Source organism: Ostrea edulis, chromosome 9, assembly GCF_947568905.1.
Source record: "Ostrea edulis chromosome 9, xbOstEdul1.1, whole genome shotgun sequence".
Classification (NCBI taxonomy): domain Eukaryota; kingdom Metazoa; phylum Mollusca; class Bivalvia; order Ostreida; family Ostreidae; genus Ostrea; species Ostrea edulis.
This window is the reverse complement of record NC_079172.1, coordinates 55,470,383-55,494,894: the sequence shown is the minus strand read 5'-3', so window position 1 is coordinate 55,494,894 and position 24,512 is coordinate 55,470,383. Positions and strand designations below refer to the sequence as shown.

The window sequence follows — 24,512 nt, the reverse complement described above, 5'->3', positions numbered from 1 at the left end:
TGATTTCGTTTAAGCCTCCACATATTTCCAACTTTTTCAAGTAATTGCATTCTGCCAAGGGTTTTACAGGGCACTTGATCTCGAACAAGCCGTAAAGTGGATTCATGGTGGGGTTGTATCTTCCGATCAGGTGTAGCAGCAAGTCACGGAGCATAAGGGCTAACTATAATTCCACGTTGACATAGTTATCATATAAAATTCATAAAGATTTTGAAATTATCTAAAATAAGTTTTGAACTAAATAGAATGTTAATTACCATTGATCTTTAGTATACATTAGAGATTGTATGGGGTATGATATCAATCTTCAACTTACTTTAAGAAAGACTTCGGCAGCAACTGCCTCAAATGACAACATATTGAACATATGACGCATACTCTCTGTAACAACTTTTCTTGTTGTTTTCCATTGACTGAAAAGAATTAAATGGAAATGTTGAGACATTTAAATTGATATACATGTACATGAAATTGTAGATATTATTTTAGAACGAGGTAATGTTGCATGAATTATTATGCCAAACCTGCTCTCCGCTTTACAGTATCACCGGACACTAATGCAATGATTCTCTCCCTACGGATTGCGTGCCTCTCTCCATGTAGCCGTGTCATCTCCTCAATTTGATAACATTCCTCCTCTGTCACAAAAATTGACCAAAAGCTACCATTTCTTTTCTCATCCAGAATTACATGCAATTATTGTCGCGTTAGATTTTCAGCAGGGAGAAGAGGATATTAACTGGCATCTAAAATATTCGGTACATAGTGTGGTGACAATTTATGTTGCACTGCTTGAGGTGATCCTTTTGGAAATTTACGAGATTTCGTATATGTACATATGTATATTCACAGTCACTCGTTTTACCACCCAAATTCACAACTGAAGCAACATACAGGATTTGTCAAACTCGGAGTTCTGAATTTTTGGGACATCAGCATTGATGGGATTGTACAGAGTAGATCTTAATTCACAAGGTTGTTGAGGTGGTGACTTAGCATTGTAGCCATACATAACGACGTTTTCAGCTGAACTTCCACACGTCTTCTCTCCTCGGGGTACATGCCAAAGTCTGGGGAAGGAAAGTCTTTAGAACATCAGATGGAATGAATTTCCAGTCGACAGATTTCATACAGGCCAGAGTGAATTGGAGACCTGAAACATGTTAAGTGTGCCGACAGTCCAATTGTGCAGGAACAACTGTTACTCTCCGCACATGATCCATCCAACAGAACATTCTACAAATGGAACAATGACAACATAAAGAAAACACTTATCTCAAACTAATTAAGTCAATCACATAATATTATCATATGCACATCAAGTACAAATTGTATTACATTTGATATATTCATCAAGAATGGAGTGTGGCACGTAGCTGGCACTTAGAATCAGATTTGATTTGATTTTTCCAAATTTTCATACGCAAATAAATTTATATTGTGTGACCTTATCCCCCCCCCCCCCCCCCTTTGTGGTATCAGGATGTTAGCTTGAATTTATGATGAATTACAATTTTGAGTGATGCAACTGTATAGTACAAAATACTAAAGGCTATATCACAAACAAGTTATTTTCACTTTCATATTTACCTCGATATCATGAAGTGATTCATTCTTGCTCTGGGATTTGTGGCATTTCCCCTTCAAAACACACCCATTCACAGTACTGTGAACTAAATTATTTGAAGAAGATACAATATGTTTTAATTTAATTTAACATAAGACTTAATGTACGCATCTGTTTCTTTACGTTCATTGTGTAATTTAACATCAGATTATCAATGCATAGGAAAAGTCAAACGAGGGTTTTTCACTTATTTGTAATGTTAGTTATATATTTCTCACATAAATATTTATATCCTTTGGATATTTCCTTTTCTCCCTTTTGGCTACCTCTTTTGACAAAGTTTTCTACGCAGCCAAACGTGAAGTCTGGAACGATATTTAACAGAAGCTTTTTTTTCTCCTTCATTTTCCATTTTTGTTTCCACTCGATACGACGTAAGCCTCGTTTTGAGTTTGATATGCATATTCACTAGATCTCAATAAGAAAAGAGTATTATATCCAACATAGTGACATATAAGCAAGTGACATATTGCTATCTACAGGTCAATCGACTCAATGTATTGTGACGTCATCTGGTAAACAGGGCTGAGTTTTACTGAACTTCTTATCTTACGCAAAAAATTCTGACTTAAGAATTTCGTAAGTTTTAACTTAAGATACGATGCTTGTTTTACTAACGTGTTCTTAAGTTTCCATCGTAAACTTAACTTGCGAAATATTCGTAACTTGCGATCTGTAGTTGCGCAAGCGCATTTGCCACTTTCGCTTTCAATATTTCATAGTACATTTATATTTAATATGGACGTTCAGCAGCTGATGAGGTCCTCATTGGATAATTAACAATTTTAAAGCAAATAAAGTTCTAAATAAATAATTGATAGAATCTAAGAATATTTTTGTAAATCTCCAGGGCTGAGTTTTACTAAACTTCTTCTCTTACGCAAGAAATTCTGACTTAAGAATTTCGTACGTTTTAATTTAAGATACGATGCTTCTGTTTTACTAACGTGTTCTTAAGTTTCCATCGTAAACTTAACTTGCGAAATATTCGCAACTTACGATCTGACGCTGCGCAATCGCATTTGTTACTTTCGCTTTCAGTATTTCATAGTACATGTAAATTCAATATGGATTTACAGCAGTTGATGGGGTCCTCATTGGAGATTTAACAATTTTAAAGCAAATAAAGTTCAAAATAAATAATATTACTAAAATGTAAGAATATTTTTGTACAAAAATATATTTGGTTGTTGTTGTTTTTTTGTTTTTGTTTTTTTTTTTTTTTTTTTGTGATTGCATACGAAATATCAATCGTATTCATATTCTTTTTAAAATACATTTTAAACTATTGTAAAAAGTTATGAAAACGAAAATACATTTTAAACTATTGCAACCGCCGCTTTGGCCTAGAGGTAGAGCGCTCGCCCCGCATGCGGAAGGTCGGGGTTCGAATACTGGTCACGACAGACCTAAGTCGTTAAAACAGATAGTGACAGTTCCATCGCCAAACGCTCGGCATCAGGTGTGAATGTCAAGGTTCCTCAGAGATGACCTTATTTTTTAAACGGATGACCCGTGTCACAGTAGGGTGGCACGCTAAAGAACCCTCACTGCTCAAAGGTCGTACTACGTAAGCGCCGAGAACAGGCTTGAATTTGAGGCCCTTCACCGGTCTTGGTGACGTCTCCATATGAGTGAAAAATTCTCGAGAGAGCCGTTAAACAAGATACAATCAATCAACAAACTACTGTAAATGACTACATACACTGTACAATACACTGGACCATCCTCTTAATATATATACTTCACACACAAAAAATATATGTACATATACGAAGAGAAAAACCTGCAAATTTTCAGTCTCACCATTTTTCAGCGATATTGAATTTTTCGGTGCATTTACCAACACATGACCTGTAATGGTTGTAGAGGATGTACACCAGAAAATGTACATTTTTGCTCTTGGTTACGGAATGATGTACACTATGTGGTCGGTATAGACAAATCAAACGTGCCTCAGTATTTTAAAAGTGGAAGTATACATGCATTAGAAATAGACAAATATGTGTTCTACCAACTCGGGGGTGGGGGTGGATATTGTGTACCCCTATCTTTATATGTAGACCGATATAACTATTCATTTTCATAATTCCAAGCTCGGGGGACGGTCGTTCTGATCCTCGCCTACACATTATTGTTGAATCGGTATATAGGAAAAAATAGTCAAAATCTCTCTGTTTAATAGCAAGCCCGGCTGTGATAATCCTGAAATTTAATAAATGTAAAATAATCCAAGTGTAGCGTTGGAGTATTTTTCAAAGAACAAATCAGAACAACACCATGTTGTACAAAATCCGAATATCTAATACAATGAATAAATTATATTACAGCATTTGCGTATAATAAAATATAAATAATTTGCTATATGTGGACCTACCATGTTAGGATCCCTCCCCTCATTTTTATTTTGTTAGCATGTATAGTAGCAAGGCTCATTTTTGAGAAGGTCACGTAAATTAATATATAGGCTATATATGTTATTTGTATGTGCAATTTACGCAAAATTGACATCGTCAAAGTCAAACAGTAACACACACAGAGAGAGAGAGAGAGAGAGAGAGAGAGAGAGAGAGAGAGAGAGAGATTGCTCCTTTGATTTTAGATGCGGTTTGTATTTTATGTTACACAGATCAGTTTCTTCAATATTAGATCCGCCACTTCATCATTTGCATTATGATGTCAAAACATAGAATATGACGTCACATGTCATTATGTATTGTGTGGAGGTTGAACTCGATTTGAAACCCGTGTCAAAATATGGCTGTTGTATCTTAAAAAGTATTCTTGGAGGTGAAAATTTGGGAAATTCCCACAGTGTACTGATTACGTGTTTTTGGAAACTTCTAGCCTAGCGTTCAATGAATTCTATATTTGTCACAGTGTGAGAACTTCGCTTCTGTCGCTAAAATTTCAACGAGGACGCAGAGGTTTGTTTTCATTTTGTCTCAAAATGCTCTGGAACATCGAACAGCATGAGGGCAGCCATTTTTATTTAGTTAACAAATAACTTACGAAAAAAAAATTAACTTGAGATAGCCCATAGGCTGTCGTAAAGTTACGATGACTTTTTTAACGTAACTTAAGTTATGAAGTTTGATAAAACGGATTTTTATCGTAAGTTAAGGTTACGATGAAATCTTGAACTTACGAAGTTTAGTAAAACTCAGCCCAGAACAACAGGGCCGATTTCAACAACACTTGTCATATATGACATCATTGGGTAAAAGGAAATTAATAAAATTCAAATGAAGAGTTTCAAAAGCAGGGCTGAGTTTTACTAAACTTCGTAAGTTTAAGATTTCATCGTAACCTTAAGTTACGATAAAAATCCGTCTTATCAAACTTCATAACCTAATGCCTCGTTCACACGGATGCGCATTAAATTTTACTTCGCATCAAATTTGATGCGAAGTAAAATAATGCACATTAAATTAATTCGAATTAAATAGCGTTCACACGGCGGTAATATTTAATGCGAAGTAAACTAATGCGCATTAGATTCGTATGCATCTCTATTAAAGGGTGCGCGAAATAAATTAAAGAATATACTATGTTATGGAAAATTATTTTTATAGATATTTTAATGAATATTGTGTAGATCTATACAGAATTCTTTGTTCAAAACGCTATATAGGCCTACATGTAGTATACTACACTGAAAAAAATACCTAGTTAATTTAACTAGGATGCCTCGTAAAGACTTGCTCATGACTAGTAAGCAATGTATTTACTAAGCAAGATAGTGATGTAACTAGAAATATGACGTCATAAGCATCGTGACCCGTGTTGCCCGCGAAAACTGCAGTAAGGTCTACTCTGCGAGACGCCATTTTTATTGGGATGCTGGAGAGGGAACATTGACTTAAAAGGTTTGTCGTTGAACTTATGACTGCTTTTTTTTTAATTCTTGATGTTTGTTTATTAGAAATCCTACACACAGCTTGATATTTTTTTAATATGCAACTTAATACATTTTAACACACTGTTCTGTTTTTGTTTATTTAGATGCTGATGGCTGTTTGGCAATCCTGTGTAAAGAAAAGTTTGAGAAATCCTGACTACAAGTTCAAGAAATTCCACAGAAGATACATCCCCCATCGCAATCAAGATTGACTAGAAGATCATGTCGACTTTTAACTTCAGATTAAAGTTCTTGATGTTATCTTCTGTATTCAATTTTTTTTGGAAGGATTAACAGAGCGATTTTACTTGTCTATCAGTTAAATCACTGGAATGCTAGTAATTTTGGGAATGGAATACAGGAATGGAAGATTAGTAAATCTACTGAATGCATACTAATATTTACTATTGACTAAAGTAATGTTTTACTGTCTGATTAGTTAAATTACTAGTTAACAAATAGTAAACCTACTTAACACCTAGTAAAAACTACTTTTAAATTAGTGATTGTATGGACAGTAGTTTTACTAGTTTGCTTAGTGTATTTTACTAGTTATTTTTTTCAGTGTACATGTTTACAATTTAGGCCTACATACATAATTCTGATCTACACATAAGGATTTTTTGTCGTGTTTATTTATATGTTTCCAAGAAATTACTTGTTATTTCCTCCGACAACCAGCATTCAATCTAGACAATATATTGTTTCTTCATGGGCCCAATTTTAAAACTTCGGAACGTCTTTTTCCCCATTCCGCTGACTACTGTTATGACGTAATTTTTAATTACTAATACGTATTACAAGTCTACTATGACGTCATATGGTATAAAAAATAACAATGAGCGGCATATGTTTTAAAAAATGTAAAAAATAAAATCCTATTATCACTATTTTAAAACATTGTTGTCGTATTCAAAAACAATTCCTTCCACATGTATTACTCAGTACTTATACCTATGCAGAGCACAGATTTACGTCTGACATTATCTAATGGCATGCTGTTTATACATGTTTTTAGTGATTATTATCATTTTGCTTAGTTTTTCGTACAAAACTAACATTAATATATATAGCTGACCATGGGTATGATGCATGTGACCCAAATTGGCCATTACGCATGCGTCTACATTTAATTCGAATTAGCTTGCTTAGCGTTCACACGGAGCTAATGTGAAGTAAATTTAATTCGCATTAAATCGCGACGTCAATTTTAATTCGAAGTAAACTAATGCGCATTAAAATCTCCGTGTGAACGCGGTTCAGATTTAATTCGCATTAACTTACGTTTAATGCGAATTAAACTCTTCGTGTGAACGAGGCATAAGTTACGTTAAAAAAATCATCGTAACTCCACGACAGCCTATGGGCTATCTTAAGTTAATATTTTTTTTCGTAAGTTAATTGTTAACTAAATAAAAATGGCTGCCCTCACGCTGTTCGATGTTCCAGAGCATCTTGAGACAAAATGAAAATAAACCTCTGGGTCCTCGTTGAAATTTTAGCGACAGAAGCGAAGTTCTCACACTGTGACAAATATAGAACTCATTGAACGCTAGGATATAAGTTTTCGAAAACACGTAGGCCTAATCAGTTCACTGGAAATTTCCCAAATTTTCACCTCCAAGAATACTTTTTAGGATACCACAGCCATATTTTGACACGGGTTTCAAATCGAGTTCAATCTCCACACAATAAATAATGACATGTGACGTCATATTCTATGTTTTCACATCATAATGCAAATGATGAAGTGGCGGATCTAGTATTGAAGAAACTGTTCTGTGTAACATAAAATGCAAAGCGCATCTAAAATCAAAGGAACAATCTCTCTCTCTCTCTCTCTCTCTCTCTCTCTCTCTCTCTCTCTCTCTCTCTCTCTCTGTGTGTGTGTGTTAGTTTGTCTTTTTTTAACGTGACGATGTCAATTTTGCGTAAATTTCACATACAAAATAACATATATATATATATATACGTGACCCTCTCCCGGGCCCAATTTTTAGTCTGCACGCCAAAAATAAGCCATGCTACTATACATGCTAACAAACTCTGTATATCAAATTCTACTGACTTGTCTTTTTTGAATGAGTCTCAATGTATCCTTATAAAAATGAGGGGAGGGATCCTAACATGGTAGGTCCACATATAGCAAATTATTTATATTTTATTATACGCAAATGCTGTAATATAATTTATTCATTGTATTTTGTACAATATGGTGTTGTTCTAATTTGTTCTTTGAAATATACTCCAACGTTACACTTGGATTATTTTACATTTATTAAATTTCAGGATCATCACAGCCGGGCTTGCTATTAAACAGAGATTTTGACTATTTTTTTTCTATATACCGATTCAACAATAATGTGTAGGCTAGGGTCAGAACGACCGTCCCCAGAGCTTGAAATTAAGAAGATGAATAATTATATTATATCGAGTTGGTAGAACACATATTTCATTTTGTCTATTTCCAATACATGTGTACTTCCATTTTTAAAATACCAAGACACGTTTGATTTGTCTATACCGACCACATAGTCACGAATAGTGTACATCATTCCGTAACCAAGAGCAAAAATGTACATTTTCTGGTGTACATCTACACCCATTACAGGGCATGTGTTGGTAAATGCACCGAAAAATTCAATATCGCTGAAAAATGGTGAGACGGAAAATTTGCAAGTTATGTGAAGTATATATATTAAGAGGATGGTCCAGTGTATTGTACAGTGTATGTAGTCATTTACAATAGTTTGTTGATTGATTGTATCTTGTTTAACGTCTCTCTCGAGAATTTTTCACTCATATGGAGACGTCACCAAGACCGGTGAAGGGCCTCAAATTCAAGTCTTTTCTCGGCGCTTACGGCATTGAGCAGTGAGGGTTCTTTAGTGTGCCACCCTACTGTGACACGGGACATCCGTTTAAAAAATAAGGTCATCTCGGAGGAACCTTGACATTCACACCTGATGCCGAGCGTTTGGCGATGGAACTGTCACTGTCTGTTTTAACGACTTAGGTCTGCCGTGGTCAGTATTCGAACCCCGACCTTCCGCATGCGGGGCGAGCGCTCTACCTCTAGGTCAAAGCGGCGGTTGCAATTAAGAGCCATTCTCTGTAACCACTTAAAAAAATTCGGCACGCATAGTCACCGATTTTCATGAAACTCACCTGAATGAAACATCTATATAACATATTCAAGAAAATATATTTAAAAATTAGATAGTGATCATGGTTGCTATGGAAACAGGTACAGTTTTATCAAGTTTGGCCATTTTCTAGAAGTTGGTAGTTTTGGCACAAAAGTTTAAGATAAAACATTATGAATAGTCTTAAAATTCTAATTTTCATATTAAATTATAAAACAGATCCCATAGTTTTCATTTAAGAAAAAAAAATGAATAATGGACAATCCTTAGTGATTTTTATAATTGAAGAAATCTGTAAAATTGTGTTTAAATTCAATGATTTTTATGTCTTAATAACTTTTATTTGCATCCACCTCAAATAAAGTGGCACAAGTTTTAAAAACAACTAATCTATGTTCTTCATAAATCTAAACTAAAACTTTTGGGAATCTGCCTATTTCATACAATTTGAAGTGAATGATTTATGGGGGGAAATGCATTCTGTAATCAAGAGTTATTCCCCTTTGAAACTCTTCAACGTGATAAGGCAGTAAAATTACATAGAAACACATATAATATGGCGGGATAATGTCTTACTGCATGCTGACAGAAGTTTAGACGAAGACATGTGGCATTCAAAATATTCCCTCCACTCACCCACACGAAAGGAGAAGGTGTGAGAGACATATCTCCAAGTACCAGCGTTCTAGTAATACAGGTAATTATTCTATTTATTTGAAATCCATTCACAAGCCTAGAATTAATTAACTTGATCACAATCATTTGATGTCAAATGTTTTCATAGACATTGTGTACAATTATGGATTTCTCTAGATCTGCCAATAGCATGGCACATATGATGTGCGTGCGTGCTAAATATTCACCCTTCAACTCGCCACTGCTTCAGTTGTATTGATATGACATCAAAATGTAGACTGTGGCGTCACACATTACAGTACTTAGATCTACTTAGGCATAATGCAGCACACTTTATTATGTAGGGGATCGTATGACTAGGATGAAATTGAGATAATAAATGCAAAATCGTTATCATTATCTGTTTTATAATAGAATAAAGTAGATCTAATAGAATCATAAACAAAAAATCATAGATATTTATTCATTTGAAAAATGCATGACCTTTCGTTATTATACATATTACATAAAAGAAAAGAGACGCCCTGTTGTGATTAAGCCATTGCATACCCCCCCCCCCCCCCCCCCCCCCCCCCCCCCCCCCATTGATACATGCCAAAACATTGAATAAGCTCTCCTTCGTGAAATAAAGTAATGGGTCATAACATTGAATTTTATCTCTAATCTTTTCTACTTGTATTAGTTCGGGGGTTGGGGGGGGGGGGGGGGGGGGTTATACATGTACAGATACTCAACTGAGAAGTGAATTGAGGTGGGGACACTATTCAGTATTATTAGACATCCACATATTAATTATTCTTTACTTTTGATGATACTTTAAAAAATTATCAATTCTATGAATAAATTCAATTAATTAAAAAGAATTGAAATATTGTAGAAATACCAATACTATTAGTTACACAGTTAGTTAGTGACCTGATACGGAAAAATACATGGTGTGAAAAGAAAACCCGTATCGGGCGAGGCGAAGCCGAGCCCGATACGGGTTTTCTTTTCACACCATGTATTTTTCCGTATCAGGTCACTAACTGACTGTGTAACGAATTTATCACGTCGAAGACCTCTAACTGTATATGTGGGAGTCTATATCATACAACTTAGTCAAATGTCTTTCCTTTTGAAATGCCTGCAAGTCGAACCCGACGATAAATAAAATTACTCGCCCAATACGGATTTTACTCGCATGATACGGTTTTTTTCACGGCGTCATGTGACCAAGATCTGACCAATCAGATTTCAACAATTTTGTCTGAGGCGTGATAATGATACACCTTAGCCTATGTACATGTTATGCATGGGAATTTACTCTACTTTTTTTTTCTTTTTTGTTTAGCTTGATTTTGTTTTCATTTTACACATGCCACTAACAAAACAAAAGTATTTATTAAGAACATACAAGCAACATTTCTGACATTTTCTCTGGATATTTTTCCATCTTCTTGATATAAAAAGCTATTGTATGATTTCGGAAATAAATTCAAATTTTACCGGCCTGAGTAGCTTAGCGATTAGATAACCTATCTTGTAATGCAGGGGTCCTGGATTTGATCCATTTTTTGCTAAAATATATTTGTACTGTCCTTATATATACAACCTGCTGTAATACATAACTTTTGATTGCAACAATATTAGAAACTATCAAAATACTGAGTACCAGTATGCTATCTCTAAAACAGACATGGTAATACGACGTACCTCAAGATTTTTTTTGTAGAAACGAGACAGAGTGCACATTCATGAAAATTGATATATATTATTGAGAAACGTCGCATAAGTCCTCAAGTGATAAAACACTGCAAAACAATTCTCACTGTTTTGAATATTATGATTAACCCATGTGTTGATTAATTGAGATCATATAATCACCTTACAGTTTAGATAAAACTAAATCTAGATAAGAATACATGTATTTAAGTAAGTTATTACCTACCGTAAGAAAAGGGTTTGAATAATATTTCATTCAAACATATAATTTAAGGAATACATATTACAGCTACATGTAGTAGTAGATGCAGATGACATGGGGAGAACAAGTAATACATTTTAGATTGGACATAAGATTTTGATATGCTTGCATATATTCGTCTTGGTATTTCTCTTAAAATTAATACATACTGTATTATTTATTGATTTTGTAGGAAGTGTCGTATTGTCATTTTGGTGGGGGCCAAGTCAGAAGAATCAGTGTATGTTCGATGCTCATGTTGTCTCAAAGGATATGATAGGGTGTGGTTCATTTAACCGGAAAGAATTTCTATCAGGACAGCAGATCACATTATATTTTAGTTGCCTCTATGCCATTGAGAAAACGATTAGCCATGATGACTATATATGCGCAAAATTAGAAAATGAAAAAGATTGCATGTGTGTGCTTATCTTGTCTATTTTGTAATATATGATTCTAAAATAAAGGTATACCATTCATAATAGGATATGATTATGAAATATTCATCATCGGAACCCACTGCTCAAAGGCCGTAATTTAAACGCCGAGCATAGGCCTAATTTTTGCAACCCTCACTGACAATGGTGACGTCTCCATATGAGTGAAAAATTCTTCGGTGGTACGTTAAATGATAATCAATGAATCAACCCGTGGGATCCAACGATGTCAAATATTAAAGATATTGACTTTCCCAGCATACTAAATGACTTCAATATGACCATCATTGGTATGTTACAGTTACAAGCAAGGTCTTCTTATGATGTTGAAATGTAATTCACATACCTATGTTTAAAAAGATACGTTAAACGAGTGACAATGATGAACGTCCAGACTCTAGAAAATAGAGGCCCTCAATTGTTTTTAATGAAATGCCAAGGTCACGAGTCAAGGTCAAAATACTTTCTCATGAGTAACTGTAAATTGTCAAGTCATGTATTAAAAAATGTTAGTTTAATACATGTATATTTCATACATGGTACTGGCATAACATTTCTTGCATATACATAGTAAGCAGAGCTAATATTGAACTGCAGAGAGAGAGAGATGGGGGGGGGGGTTAATTCCTCATGAATCAATGATAAATTACAATCTTTATGTATCCTATTTAGTTTATTTAACTTGAACAATTTTTAAGATCAATGATTCAATTTCAATGTCACACTTAATTTGATTGGCAAGGTGATTAAATGTACATGCAGTGTTTCCCTAAGAACCGGCCGCCGGCCAAATTGACCGTTTCAAACGATTTTCTGGCCGGTTCAAATATAAAAAATCAAAAACTAATATGTTGTCAATTTCAGTGATGTTGATTTACACGATCGATCTTTGCAAAGAATGTATGCGGTAGCAATTGGTTGGCTATAAATATCTTTCATATTTCTTCCTTGTTTATGTTTTTATCGAGAGCTTTTTGAAACGGCGATTTTGATTGGACGATATTTTAAACTCTCACCTTGCGCGTGAGAAGCACATGGCAGTGAAAAATAATGAAGCGTCGAACGAATACATTACATGATTTCTTTCAGTCAAAACATCGCAAAGGTGTGTATTTAACACCACTGTGACTAACTTGTCTGAGGTAAAAATGTTCAACCCTTTGGTATATATTTAAAAATGTAGGTTAAAAAGTGGCATATGAACAAGAGTCATTTTGCCCCCTGAAATGCCTCAGAATGCAGGATTTTGCGTTTAATTTTCCAAAATTTCCATACCCCCCCCCCCTGCCTGTTACAATTCTAAATGGGCCTGTTCAAATGAAATGAATGGAAAACACTGTACATGATAGTTTGAAATAACTGAAATATTCAAATATGCATTTTCTAAGTTATTTTAATGAATTCTTAAGATATACATTTGCAATTTGTGATACATGTACAATACACAAATAGAAATCATGCACATTTGAACAAAAAAAATATGCATTGATTTAATTATCTGTTACAAATTAAGAGTGTTTATGATTGAAGAACATGCATGATGTATAACAAAATGAGATTTACTTGAAAAGAATGTGAACATCAAGTTTGCTGTTTTGTGGTATTTTGTTACCATAGCAACAATGTAAAATGAATTATCTATCAGTATTAATATTTTATCAACTATAACATTGACTTCAGTTGAATCTGTCTATAAAAGCATTTTTTTTTTTTTGGTCTAAAAATTTATTTATTTTGCATGGATTTCGAATTTGAAAAAATATAGCAATTTTCGTTTCCATGGCAACCAACATGAATTCTCATATTACACTTGTTAAAATTTAAAATTTAACATCAGTAGCAATCGGTTATTAAGATTATATACTTTGAATACATAGAAAATTGTATTTTGAATTACATTGAAAAATGCATCTCTACTGTCATATCATGACAAAATGCATCATTCTGTTTCCATGGAAACACAGCTGAGATGATAGATTCCCAAACATGTCTCATTGTTATATGATACTACTATATCTAATGTATGTTGTACAAGCATTTATAGATTTCAAGCTGAATGCGGGAATTTTTATCCATCCTTCAAATTTGCCTCTAAATTAGCTTTTTCAGAATGTATCAAACAACCCTCTTTTCCAGACAGAATGAAAATATAACAGACTTATTCAAACCTTTAACTAAATATCAAACTAAATAATAAAAATGCTATATAGTATCATTTGATAATGACTAAATAAGAACTCAAACAGGTTAATCCAGTATAGTTGAATGAAAAATGTCATTTTTCATGCAAAAATTGACTCTTTTGTGACCTGAATGGCATGCACATGTTACCATGGCAACAGAGTTGCATAGCAACCAAATTATGATGGTTTTACACTACTTGTGCCAGATTAAGTCGATGTGCCAAATTTGAAAAAAATCGGTGACAGTGCGTGCCGGACCCCTTATATAAATGTTTAAGTGGTTACAGAGAATGGCTCTTAATAGTTTAAAATCTATTTTCGTTTTCATATACTTTGAAATGTATTTTTAAAAAGAATATGAATACGATTGATATTTCGTATGCAATCATAACAAATATATTTTTGTACAAAAATATTCTTACATTTTAGTAATTATTTATTTTGAACTTTATTTGCTTTAAAATTGTTAAATCTCCAATGAGGACCTCATCAACTGCTGTAAATCCATATTGAATTTACATGTATTATGAAATACTGAAAGCGAAAGTAACAAATGCGATTGCGCAGTGTCAGATCGTAAGTTGCGAATATTTCGCAAGTTAAGTTTACGATGGAAACTTAAGAACATGTTAGTAAAACAGAAGCATCGTATCTTAAATTAAAACGTACGAAATTCTTAAGTCAGAATTTCTTGCGTAAGATAAGAAGTTTAGTAAAACTCAGCCCAGATAATTAAGAAATAGTAAATATGTGGTCCATGGGCCTTACTGGTTACCTGAATAGGATCTTTAGAAACCATTGTGTTTCCTGTGTCTTTTCTAAATCTTTCCATTTTTTATACTTTGTACTAGATAATACTATATTCATTAATACAATAGCTATCATGCACAATTGATTATTTACCATTCTTATTTTATAGGAGAGGAAATTTTATCACATTACAGCGCAATGAGATTTTCCATTTGAGTTCTAAATTATCATTTATTGACTGCAACACGCCAATGATTTTTTAAGAATATAAGTTGAAGGTTTTTGTTTTATATTTTATTTTATTGAAGACATTCAGAAAAGTTTGTGGCAATAGTGCTCAATCTGTCCAAAAGTAAATCGGATTTTCTAATACATGTACATAATTATGATCAATTAAGACCCAGTCTGGAGTCTGAACTCTGAACCCAAGGGTCATACTTTTCACATTGCTTATTATAATCGTGCGAAACGTTTTACCTACTTGATTTATATGAGTAAAGGATATTTTAAAATGCATTGCATTTTTAACACCTGATCAACGAATTCCCACCTTGAAACCTGGAGCCCAGCCTGTAAGTTTGTAAAGGACTCTTGTGTTATTAACATGCTAGAAAAACTTGCTATCGAGCTTACTTCGAAAATAAAATATGAAAAATGCACAATCCTAGCAGTTTATAAACGACAGAAATACATGTACTAAATGACAATCGCTTCATGTCTTCTGGTAAATTCTTACCAACAAACAGTGAATGCGCAGGTTTAAGATTTTCCATTTCACACCGGGATCAACCCGTAAAGCACGTACAAATTAATGGGATGAAGATCATCTTCGTTTCAATTTATAGTACAAGACTTACTGTAAGATATGCAAGTATCTGGTCATACCCCCAGGAGACCCCAAATGTTCAACCTATGACAACATCAGCAAAGAGATTATTGCTTTCAGCGGGAAGGAAGACATTATTTTCAACTTCTACCCTTGCAACATCAATATCGTTGAAATGCATCATGCTTCAACACAGCACATTTCCTAATACAGTAGAGCTACGAGTCTGGCGACGTCGTCAATGCTTCTGCTGTGCTAGATGCCAAACGCATCGGAGTCAAAGTCACCTCTCCTAATGAGTGGTTGCTTCAGCGTGATGATGTCATGAAAGAAGTCTTGGATGCTAAGTTTTTAGGTCATATCCGAAAGACCCGTGATTCTCACTACTAAATGTCGAGCGTTTGGCGAAGGGACAATCACTACCTATGTTACGCCTCAGGCTGCCATGGTACGAGCGGGGCTAGAAATCACGATCTCCCGGTTACGAAGCGAACCGTTTACCACTGAGCTACGGATGGGGTATTAATTTTATTAATATAACTTTTGAAGAGAAAACATGATGAATTATAAACATAAGCAAAACCAAATAATCAAGGAAAGCGAAAGTCTTTTTTCGTGAAAATTAATACATGGATAACAAAACTTTGTCAAGATCCTGATAATATCATTTTAACAGATTTCAATTGTAATCTCAAAAAGACTGACGATACCTGTGTCATTATTATTATTATTTTATTTATTTAATTCTTTCTTTTTTGCAGTTTTTTCAAAGTAGTAATTTAATTTGGTAATAATTTAACAAATTTGTGTTGTATAAGACCACAGGATCCTGGGTATACATGGTGTAAGGGAGCAAGCATGCTGATAAGTAGAATCGACTACGTTTTTGTGTCGAAATCTTTTTTCAATTCATCAAACTCAAAATATAATCCTCAGAGAACTACTTGGGTTACACCTTTTTTTTAAAAGGAGGGGGGGGGGGGTGGCTGGGTGGCAAGAATGTCCGATCACAAACGCATTGAAGTTATTTTCTATATTAATCTCAATTTACGAGGACCGGGATAATGGAAATTTACCTCACTTTTAATATCTTGTCACGGAAATGAAACAAATAATCAAAGAATTTCACTCGAATGAAAATGCACAATCCGTATTGGTATCACTTGAAATCAAAAGTAAAAACTAATCCACCAATTCAGTAAATGTGTAAGTAAAATTTATTTTGAATGTAAAATATTTGCAATCGAAAGATCAAATCAAACGACATTGAAAGCGCTAGTTTCGAGATACGTACGGGTTATTTCCCTTTGGAGAACTCTCGTACATAGTAAGGCTCGAAACATTTTGTTTACATCTAGGAGTAGTCTGCTCATACGCAGTTTCATCACCCAATGTCGACTAATAACTAAGTAAATGATATGTATTCAGGGAGTAATTATTTACATGTACTTGGAATTCTTATCATATTGTAACGTATTTACCTAACAAATTATTAGAAAAATTGTATGAGTTCGCTTAGTGTACTGTCTCGTGATTAGCAGACAGTCAGACAACCAAGCATCTACATAAAATACTTCCAAGTCCAAATAAACTGATGTCTTTATTGACAAGGACGAATATGTGAGATGGCATGTGATAAAAGACTACAAAGAAAGATAAAAACTAATAAGAAAATGTGCTAACTATTACAGACGAGCTAATTATTATATAGCGTACGAATTAACTAACTTTGACAATGACTGTTAAGGTGTTCCATAGAAAATTATTTTGAACAGCAACCTATTCTATCTCAAATTCTATTATTAACATGAAATCATATTCTTATAGCTTACTTTACATCATTTTATCGAAGAGAAAGAAAACAATGCAAATTTCATATAATATTCAACTACATATAGACAAGTTATTGTCCTAGACATAGTGATGACAACAATGGCGTATCATACTTCGAGAACACGAGGTTAGAGAAAACCACAAATATCTATCATTATTGTTGAAAGCTGCAACTATGCATTAAACATCAAATAAAGTAGATGTAAAAGAATAAATTTACAAAGGCAATCAATTACTTACACTGTAATTTCCCTTAAACTTCCAAAAATTCCACAGGTAAACAATGTTTCAGCCACATGGCTTCTAGCATTTATTTTGATAACTCGTACCTTAAAAATTCGTACGAAGGACAGTACACTCCCCGCCTGATATCTCCTAGATATCACAAATATGACCAAAATAAACAAACTACACTATACATCCAAATGAATATAAAAAGTAGATGACTAGATCATAAAGTATGACTAGATTTCCATACAAGTGTCTAAACAGATGCTATTTTAAAAAATGACAAATTTTGGTATGTACATCTTAAGTAGAGACTAGTAAGACAAGTTCGTTGATGGGGCGAGTATACAGACTATTCCCTGCAACTCGAACGCGAACTTTACGTACAGTTTTATCAGCACCAGGAAAGGTCTCCTCAATAACACCAAGTGGCCAATTGTTTCTGTTCACTGCTTTGTCTCTCAGAAGCACAACATCTCCTTTTTTCAAGTTTGTACGAACTTCAGTCCACTTGCGACGTTTTTGTAGAGTGGTGAGGTACTCATCTCTCCATCGTCTCCAAAAATGATCTGACAAACTCTGGACTCTTCTCCACTCTGCACGAAAAAGATCCTTGTCTGTGAACTCTCCAAGATTCCTTGCGGAAAAGGCATCTGCAGTCTTCTGAGTCAACAATGTTGCTGGGGTGAGTATGTAAGGTGATTCAGCATCTGTTGAAACTGGCACAAGAGGTCGGTTGTTCATGATGGCTGCTACTTCAGTCATAAATGTGAAAAGTACATCATGAGTAAGATGTTTGTCTGCGACTTTAGAAAGCATGGCATCCAGTATTCTCCGTGCTGAGCCGATCATCCTTTCCCATGCTCCGCCCATGTGGGAGGAGTAAGGGGCATTGAAGATCCAGATAGTCCCCGACTTGTAAAGATAGTCTTTGAGTTCTCCATCTTCCACATTTACTGCATCAATCTTGAGGTCGTTGGTGGCCCCAACAAAATTTGTTCCTCGATCTGAACGAAAGATTTTGACTTCGCCTCTAAGGGCTGTAAACCTCCTCACTGCATTTATGAATGCGGATGAAGACATGTCTTCTATCAATTCTATGTGCACAGCACGTGTAGTCAGACAGGAAAACATAACTGCCCATCTCTTTGACTGCGCGCTTCCACCCCTGGTTCGTCTAGTCACAACATTCCAGGGCCCAAATACATCAACGCCGACATTAGTAAATGGGGGACTGGGTTCGAGACGATCTGGAGGTAGGTCAGCCATCTTTTGGAATTCTAAGGATCCTCGCAGCTTACGACATGAAACACAGTTATGGATGTGAGTACGTATTAGCAACTTGGCTCCAGTTACCCAGAATCCTGCCGCACGCAGGGCGCCCTCTGTAATATGCCTGCCCTGGTGTTGTACATTCTCGTGTACTTGACTGATAAGGAGTTTGGCGATGTGATGTTTTCCAGGAATAAGCAAAGGGTGTTTCTCCTGCAAAGGAATATTGGCATGTTTAATTCTTCCACCGATGCATAACATGTTGTCAGAGTCTAGAAATGGATCTAAAGTAAGAATGTGACTGTTCCTGGAGAGGGGCAGTTTCTGCTCTATGTGGGAAACTTCAGAAGCGTAAATCTCCCTCTGAACCGTACGCACTATGAACCTTTCTGCCTCTTGATACAATTCTACGGATCTTTGTCTCTGAGACACTTCTGACTTCTTCCTATTTCTGATGAACTGTTTCAGAAAAGCAATGGCTCCTACAAGTTTTCTCCAGTTCGAGAACCGCTCAAATCGGTGTGATCCGAGTTCAATGCCAGGATCTGATAAAATTTTGGTCAAGCATGTATCAACTTTCTCAATGGGACGTACTTCCTTGTCTTCACAAGGGCTCACTAGAGAGTAAGAGTCCTCAGAAAGTTCCAGCAAACCTTCATCATGATGACCATCCAAAAACTCCTTCGGTCCCTTGAGCCATATGCTGTTACTCATTTTGTCAGCAGGTACAGATCTAGTTGCCAGATCTGCTGGGTTTTTCTGTGTGGGTACGTACTGCCATTGATCAGGACACGTCAACTGTCTGATATGCTGTACCCTGTTCGCTACATAAACATAGAATCGCCTGGTCTCGTTATGTAAATAGCCCAGAACAATCTTGCTGTCCGTGTAAAACTTTACAACATCAATGTTGATGTCCATATTTCTTCTGACAATGTTTGAGACCTCAACTGACAAGACTGCGGCACACAGCTCAAGTCTGGGTATTGTTGTTCCATGCTTCGGTGCAACTTTGGCTTTTCCCATCAAGAGTCCGAGGTGGGAAGTTTCGTCTTGATAGACTGATCTTAAGTAGGAAACTGCAGCTATAGCTCTCTCAGAAGCATCGCAAAAGGTATGTATTTCTACTCTTACCGCTTTTCGTAAGGAGATGGGTGAATAAGCTCTTGGGATAAATAAGTTCTCGCATGCCTTCAGAGAATTTTTCCACTGCTCCCACTGCACTCTATGATTTTCAGAGAGGGGTTCGTCCCAATCCACTGTTCCTGAAATCAGGTCACGAAGAATAAGCTTGCCCTGTATGGTCACAGGTGCTATGAGTCCAAGGGGATCAAAGAGACTGCTTACTGTGGACAGTACACCACGTCGCGTGAAAGGGGTTTCCTTCAGGGAAACACGAAAGGTAAATGAGTCCGAGTCAAGGTCCCAGTTTAGCCCAAGACTTCGCTGCAGTGGTAAGTCATCCGAGTCAAGATCTACATTCTTGAGCTCCTTGGAGAGGTCTTGCAGAGGTAAGTTAGCCATTACTTCCCCACTATTGGATGCAAACTTGTGGAGACGGATCTTTCCTAAAGTCATCAGAGCATCCTTGGTTCTTGTGAGAAGGTCGATAGCTTCTTCTGCAGACGAAACCGAAGTCAGGGCATCATCAACATAGAAGTTTCTTTGAACAAACTTCTTGACGTCTTTTCCATATGTTTCAGATGCGATCTCCGCTGTCTTCTGAAGAGCATAGTTCGCAATGGCGGGTGATGGTTTGTTACCAAATACGTGCACCCGCATTCTGTATTCAATTATGTCCTTGTTGAAGTCATTATCTTTGTACCATAGAAATCTCAGAAAGTTTCGATGATCTTCTCTTACAGTAAACGAATAGAACATTTTCTGTATATCAGCCATAATCCCAATCTGCTCAGTTCGAAAACGCATGAGAACTCCTATCAGGCTATTCGTGAGATCGGGTCCCGACAATAGCACACCGTTTAATGAGACGCCTTCGAAGGTTGCTGAGGAGTCAAACACACAACGTATCTGTCCAGGCTTCTTGGGGTGGTAGACTCCAAACACCGGAAGGTACCAGCATTCTTCCCCTGAATGTAGTGCAGGTGCAACTTCAGCATGGTTCCGTTCAATAAGTTCATTCATGAATTCAAAGAAATGTTCTCTTTTCACTGGATCCTGTCTCAGACTTCTTTCCAGAGACCTGGATCGTTGAACAGCCATCGCACGGTTGTTTGGTAGTTTCTTGCGAGGAACACAAAAGGGAAGTGGTGCACACCAGTGTCCAGCTTCATCCTTGTAAAGTTCTCTGTTCATCAAACTTAAGAACTTTCTGTCTTCGATCGAGGGTCCCATAGTGTTATCTAGATCAGTCTGCATGAAGACATCTGATGCCAGCTTAGTATTGATCATGTCCTGAGACTTTGGGTAAGAAATGCAATTAGCTGGTTCGAGCACATCAAACTTGTTAGGACAAGGGGGTAGAACAGTCGGTCTTCCTTGGGATGTATGATAAGTCTTGCAGACACTTATGCTATCCGGTTTGTGGTTTCTGCCCAAACACATTTCTCCCATGACTACCCATCCCAGCTTGAGCCTCTGGGCAAATGGAGAATCCGCAGGTCCGACAACTTGCTCCAGTACATGATGTGCCTCAATTGCATCTCTTCCTATCAGAAGGAGGATCTCGGCATCTGCATCTATGGGTTCAAGTTTGTTCGCTATGTCGCATAAATGTGTATGGTGTCTCACCGCTTCTGGAGTCGGGATCTCATTTCTATTGTTTGGGATGTCTCTGCACTCAATAATTTCAGGCAAAACAATCTTGGCTGACATGTCGACTGATTGTATGATGAATCCACCAGATTTTCTCCCAAACATTTGTGATTTTCCAGAGCAGCTCCTCAGAGTGTATTCCATCAAGGCACTGTCCACTCCAAAGGAATCAAACAGTTCAGATCTTGCTAATGTTTTATTGCTTTGCTCATCCAGAATGACGTATGCCTTTATTTGTTTCTGAGGGATGTTTTTGTTTGTCACATAAACTGGTAAGATCTTTGCACAGGATTTTCCATCGACATTCTTCCCACAAATTTCGGTGCATGTACTGTCAACATTCGGTGGTTTAATGGGTTCCTCCCCGCCATTATCTCTCCCTTTTGGCCGATCAGTCGTCGTATTAATGTGTAGAGCTGTGCAATGATTGTGGCTTCCGCAATCTCTGCACACAATGACAGTTGTGCAATCACGTTTCCTATGGTCCTTCGAAGCACAGCATTTGAAGCAGACACCAGAATCTTTCAGAAGTCGACGTCTCTCTTCTAAGGGTTTCAGTCGAAATGCTTTACAGTCATTCAAATCATGCTTCGAATTTGCATGAATAATACACCTTGGATGTTGGAAGACTGTTTTCACTGGCTTAACGTTGGTGTTAGTGTCTGACATTTTTACATTGACTCTGTTGCGCGAGGTGCTCGTTGGATGTTTTTCCATGTTGTTGTTGTTATCGTAGTTTAGTCCTGGGTCGTTCTTAATGTAGCTCATCTCCTGAATAAAGTCTAAGAATTCACTGAAAGGAGGGAAGATCGCGCTGTGGTTCTTCTTATACCTTACTGCTCTCGATGTCCACTTCTCCTGAAGGGAATAAGGTAGCTTCTGTATAATTGGCAAAACACCAGAAGATGTGTCATAGTAGGACAGCAGGCTACTGTAGGTTGAGTTCTCTTTCACACTGTCAATCTCCGCCAAGATGTCCGCCAACTCAAATAACCTTTCATTGTCTCGGTTATTTAGCTTGGGGAATTGCTCTATCTTCTTTTTAAGAGCCGCCTCCACCATCTCTGGACAACCGTACCTGTGGTCTAACCTGTCCCATAAACGGGCTACACCAAGAATGGGTCTATTGACATTAGATATTTTTAGACTTTGTGCATATTTTGAAGACACAGGTCCCAACCACTTGATTAGTAGTTCCAATTCCTCCGATGGACCAATATTTAGTTCATCCATTACCTGTTTGAAGGTTCTTTTCCATGCCAAGTAAGCTTCAGGCTGTTCAGAAAAGGTTGTAAGTCTTGCAAACAGCAAGTCCTTTCTAAGCAGGAACTTTGTGAGGTCTGAAGTCACTTGGTTTTGAGAGAAATTCATGTTAACAGGTGCAGGTCGTTCTGGTGACTGTTCTCGACGGGTATAATATCTGGGCTGAGGTAAAGGATAGAAAAACTCCTGTGAACAGCTAGGATCTTGCATGGAATGTGGGTCGAATGGTCTTGCACTTGGATTCAGATTGGTGTGTCCAGTAAACTGAGAATGTTCGTTCACATAACGATTTGTCCTTATCTCTGAGTTTTCTTGCTGTTTGGGAAGCAATGTATCAGTTATTTCATTCCTCTCCAGTTCACTCCCTACCATCTTCAACACTTCTACTTCCGCCTCTGCTGCGGCTAATTCTTTTTCGTGTTCCAGACGAGATAGGCTCGAGTTAAGTTCAGCTTTCCTTCTTTCTGTCTTTATTTTTGTCAGTGCTTCTTCTTCTTCTACTTTAAACTTCTCCTCCAGAAGATCTCTCTCTTGCTCTGAAAATTTTATCTTTGCCCTAGCCGCCTCTACTTTTGCTTGTTTCTTGGCAATCACTGAAATTCCTGATCTCACAGAAAATCTGGATCCATGTGATGAAGATGTTTCCACTAGTGTCTGTTTCCTTTCCTGAATGTCTTTGAAAGCCTTTTCTACCAGTCTTTTTCTTTCCTGATTATCTCGAGCAAATTCTTCATACTCCCGCATAACTTCATCTTCCTCACTCCTAAAAACAAGCTCACTGTATTCTGATACAAGTTTGTTGTATACCTTGTACCTTTCACTTAAGTCATATTCACATGATTCCAAAAGGCTCACACTTTTTAAGTTTTTCCACTCTGATGCTTGTAGCATATCAACTTCTACCCAAAGTTTATGTATTTTGTTGAGTTTCACATTTTTCTTTTCATGAAAATATTCAAACCCCTTTTCCGATGGTTTCCACTGTCGTTTTTCTGATTTTTGCTCTGTTTCTGTTGCGGTCCCTGTATCCATGTCCTGTGTGGGTGTAGGGATGTTCTCTTCCATGTCCGCCATGGTGACTAATTCAACTGTCCTGATGAAATGTTGAGGGAAAGTTCTTTTACTGTACTGTCTCGTGATTAGCAGACAGTCAGACAACCAAGCATCTACATAAAATACTTCCAAGTCCAAATAAACTGATGTCTTTATTGACAAGGACGAATATGTGAGATGGCATGTGATAAAAGACTACAAAGAAAGATAAAAACTAATAAGAAAATGTGCTAACTATTACAGACGAGCTAATTATTATATAGCGTACGAATTAACTAACTTTGACAATGACTGTTAAGGTGTTCCATAGAAAATTATTTTGAACAGCAACCTATTCTATCTCAAATTCTATTATTAACATGAAATCATATTCTTATAGCTTACTTTACATCATTTTATCGAAGAGAAAGAAAACAATGCAAATTTCATATAATATTCAACTACATATAGACAAGTTATTGTCCTAGACATAGTGATGACAACAATGGCGTATCATACTTCGAGAACACGAGGTTAGAGAAAACCACAAATATCTATCATTATTGTTGAAAGCTGCAACTATGCATTAAACATCAAATAAAGTAGATGTAAAAGAATAAATTTACAAAGGCAATCAATTACTTACACTGTAATTTCC

General features: G+C 36.3%; 1 protein-coding gene across 1 annotated transcript; it reads right to left on the bottom strand.

The window, feature by feature from the left end:
* Positions 1-874: 874 nt before the first annotated feature.
* LOC125660050 (uncharacterized) lies at positions 875-23,896 on the bottom strand. Its single transcript, XM_048891896.2, has 5 exons — positions 23,784-23,896; positions 17,900-23,585; positions 1,591-1,641; positions 1,154-1,236; positions 875-1,070 (listed from the first exon to the last, which is right to left on the bottom strand). The coding sequence occupies exons 1-5, from the start codon at positions 23,894-23,896 to the stop codon at positions 875-877; spliced, it is 6,129 nt and encodes a 2,042-aa protein (XP_048747853.2).
* Positions 23,897-24,512: the final 616 nt, after the last annotated feature.